Source organism: Cyprinodon variegatus, unplaced genomic scaffold (assembly GCF_000732505.1).
Source record: "Cyprinodon variegatus isolate N-32 unplaced genomic scaffold, C_variegatus-1.0 Scaffold406, whole genome shotgun sequence".
Taxonomy (NCBI): Eukaryota; Metazoa; Chordata; class Actinopteri; order Cyprinodontiformes; family Cyprinodontidae; genus Cyprinodon; species Cyprinodon variegatus.
Window position 1 is genome coordinate 572,317 of NW_015150859.1, and position 3,433 is coordinate 575,749.

At 39.2% G+C, this 3,433-nt stretch overlaps 1 protein-coding gene across 1 annotated transcript in view; it reads left to right on the top strand.

Moving 5' to 3' along the window:
• Nucleotides 1-3,433, top strand: part of LOC107093072 (remodeling and spacing factor 1-like) — a 28,629-nt gene that overhangs the window by 10,498 nt on the left and 14,698 nt on the right. The window contains 2 exon segments of the mRNA XM_015387892.1: nucleotides 1,133-1,338; nucleotides 1,428-1,546. Of these exon segments, the coding sequence (XP_015243378.1) occupies nucleotides 1,133-1,338; nucleotides 1,428-1,546 (325 nt within the window).

Sequence of the window (3,433 nt, forward strand, 5' to 3'; positions counted from 1 at the left end):
AGCTTACCAGAACAGCAGGAAACGCATAAATATGGTATAAATGACTGATTTACACTATAATGATATTAACTCAGAACAGGTAAAGAGTAAACTATTATCTAAAAGGCAATTACTTTATTTATCACACACACAAATATCCACAATGAAGAAAACGACTCTGAGCATGTGTCACACTGCTAGCGGTCCGGGTGGAAACAAAAAACTAGACCAGGTTCTCTCACTCTTTCTAACAGTGACAGAAATTCATTGAGGAATATTTTTCAGGTAGAACTACTGTATTAAATGTCACCGTGTCTTATTTATAGGTAATTAAACACAGAAAAAATTTAAAATATTTAGCCTGACCAAATTTTTTTCCAAAATAAACCCTGCAAAACACCATAAAAGCCCATTTGAAACTCTGGATTAACCCTCAGACTTTATAGATCCACATCTTGACTATAAGTCAAGCAAATTTGGACTGAATAAGTCAAAGCATGTTTGTTCTACAAAGGTTTTAGTGGACAGTGGTCTAGGAGGAAATGTGATTTTGGCACAGTGCCAGAAGTACAAAAATGCATTTTTTTTTATCATAAAGGGAATCTGGTCAGAAAAATATGCTGATTTAGATTATTGGAGACTTTCTGCCTAAGAAAAAGCCTTTGCTCCTGAGATTTAGCCGTTGATTCATTGAAATTAACCAATAATATCACCAAACTGAATAGAAAATTAGAATAACAGAGCATGTTTATGTAACACATCCCGGTTACATTACCTGAAATGGTCGCATTATGACCTCTGACCCCTCCTTGGAAAGCTCTGAGCCTCTAGTTTTCAATGATGCCAGCCATTAGGGGGCGTGGCTAAAAACGGTTACCTGCTGTGGCATTACTCCCGCAGAGTGGAATTCTAAATCTCATTTTATTTGTTTACACAGCTATAAAACAAAAAAGTATTTGTGGAAAAATAATTATGAAACATGTTTTAGAAATTTTAAAAACCCATTTGGAAGGCGTGTGGATGAAACACCAGGTGACTGTTCAATTTCTATAAATAGATGAGCAGGTGTCAGTTGGCTCAGTTTATTTTATTAATTTATTTACAGCAGCTCCTTTAGTCGTCTGTTTCATAACTCCTCTTCGTTTCTCTCCAGTATTTATGCGAGATCCAGTTTGACGAAAACGTGAAGTTTAAAACAGCCATCAATGACGAAGATCCGGAGAAAATGCGTCTGCAGCCGATCGGCCGGGACAAGGACGGACAGATGTACTGGTTTCAGCTGGACCAAGATGACAATGTGCGCGTTTACCTGGAGGAGCAGGACGACTTGGACGGGGGGTCGTGGAAGTGCATCGTCAGGTCAGTTTGTTAGTTGATCTGGCTAAGAATGCAAAGAATGAGGAATTTTCTAGATCTGTCGACTGATCTTTAATTTTTCTCCTCTTTAGGACCAGAAATGACCTGGCGGAAGTTGTTGCCCTCCTAAAGACACAAATCGACCCCGAGCTGCTTAAAAAAGACCTGGAGAAGCAAAGTAAAGCAGAAGGGGAGACGGACAAAGATAAAGGTTGGACTTTAAGTGTCTTTTTTAACACGTTGTCCAAAAATTATCCATTAAGTTTAACATTTGATGCTTGGTAAAGGAGAGATTATCGCTAAGCTGATCATTTTCAGTCATTTAGTTCAAAATGTAAAACGGATAGAGAATGTGACTGAAGCTTGATGTAGCTGACTGTTCCCAGTGAGCTGCATCTCAGAGTATTGGCAGAAAGTTTATTGAAGGAAAAATTATGGTACAAAATATGCACAAGCCTCAAGAATAAAGTTCCTTATTAAGAATGCACAGATAGATCGGCCGATGCTTAGATGTGAAACTGATCTTAATTTCCTCTGCAAAGGTCTGAAAAACACCCGCTTCCAATGCTCTAAACTTTACTTTCGGCAGATATTTGAGAAGTTTTCTAGTTTCCCCGATGCTGATTAATGATTGAAATATTGAAGGTGTCTTGTGATCTTATAAGAACTGACCTTGTCTGTATTTTAAAAAACAAAACAAAATGGTAATCAACATGTCACGCTTTTTAAAGATCAAAAATCGATGATCAACCAGAAACCTGCAATCGGTGCACCTCTACCTCAAACTCTAGAAGAGTGTACTTCATGGCTACTGAGTCATAGGAATGGCTACCAGTACTGGCCTATGATCTGGAGGGGTCAACGTTCCCCTAAACTTCATACATAGTAAACATATGTTTATTTTTTCTTTTAACTTCTAGTTTTCTTTTAGATATTGTCATTTTTGAAACCGCTATACAGTAGCAGCCATTGAAAGTGGCCCTTTGCAGTCAAACAGCAGCCTAATGGCAACCTACTCCCCTTGAACTGCCAGCCACTGGCCTTTTCCTGGGCGTGCGTATTTATTTTACTCACTCCACCCTTTCACTGAACTACTGTCCACAAATCATGACAGAATATTTTGGTACAAAGATTGATGTTGAAAAAGGAAATGTAAGGGACCAGCCAAGGGCCCGTCAAGAGGGGAAATTTTGAATGGCTACTACTGTAAATACTTGAGTGCCCTATATGATTACTATGATAAAATGCTCTATACATGATTAATTAAGAACAAAATAATAAAATATAATTTTAAACTTAGCCTCTGGTGAGCTGTTCTGTTTTCAGAAGACGTCTAGGACCCCTATGTGGTCCGTTAGGGCCCCTTTGTGCCCACAGGCACTGCATTGGTGACCCCTGGTCTGGAGGAAGAGTTGAGAGGCTCAGACTTGTACCGCCAAAGGTTGGATCAATGGTAGATTAGATTAGATTAGATTAGATGAGCTTTATTGATCTCACAGCGGAGAAATTAACTGGTCACATATTGGCATAGTAATTAAAGAAGGTGCAAACAAGGTACCGGGCTTAACTAGTCAGCAAACTAGATTAAACTGAAACTCATTGCAAATTAAAGGAGAGTCGTCATGAGAAACACCAGAACCAGTGATGCAGATGATCTGAGGTCACTTTTATGTACAGATCCCATCAGACCCTCCATTGGTTTCTGAACCGGTGGTTCTAAGAGGAATAAAAAAGGTTTCTGAGCCTTTGATCGTTCTAAATGTTTGCATGTTAGATTTTCTTAACATGCTTGTTAAATTGTAAATGAGAATCTAGGTGGACACCGAGATATTTTACTTCTTAGGCTTCCTCAATCATTTTTAAGGTTTAAATTGCTTTTGATCAGAGGGAAAGAATGGGTTATGTTGACCTTTAAAGGAAAAGTCCTGTTATCGCACACGACCCATGTATGGAGGCCTTAGTCCTTGACGCAGGCGAGCAGGGTTCAAATCCAGCCTGTAGTCCTTTCCTTTCCTGACAGCCTACTGTCCATAAAAAAAGTGTCTGGGAGCGGCCATTTTTGCCCAAATATAGTAGCCCCTCCCTCCTGCCATCTTCC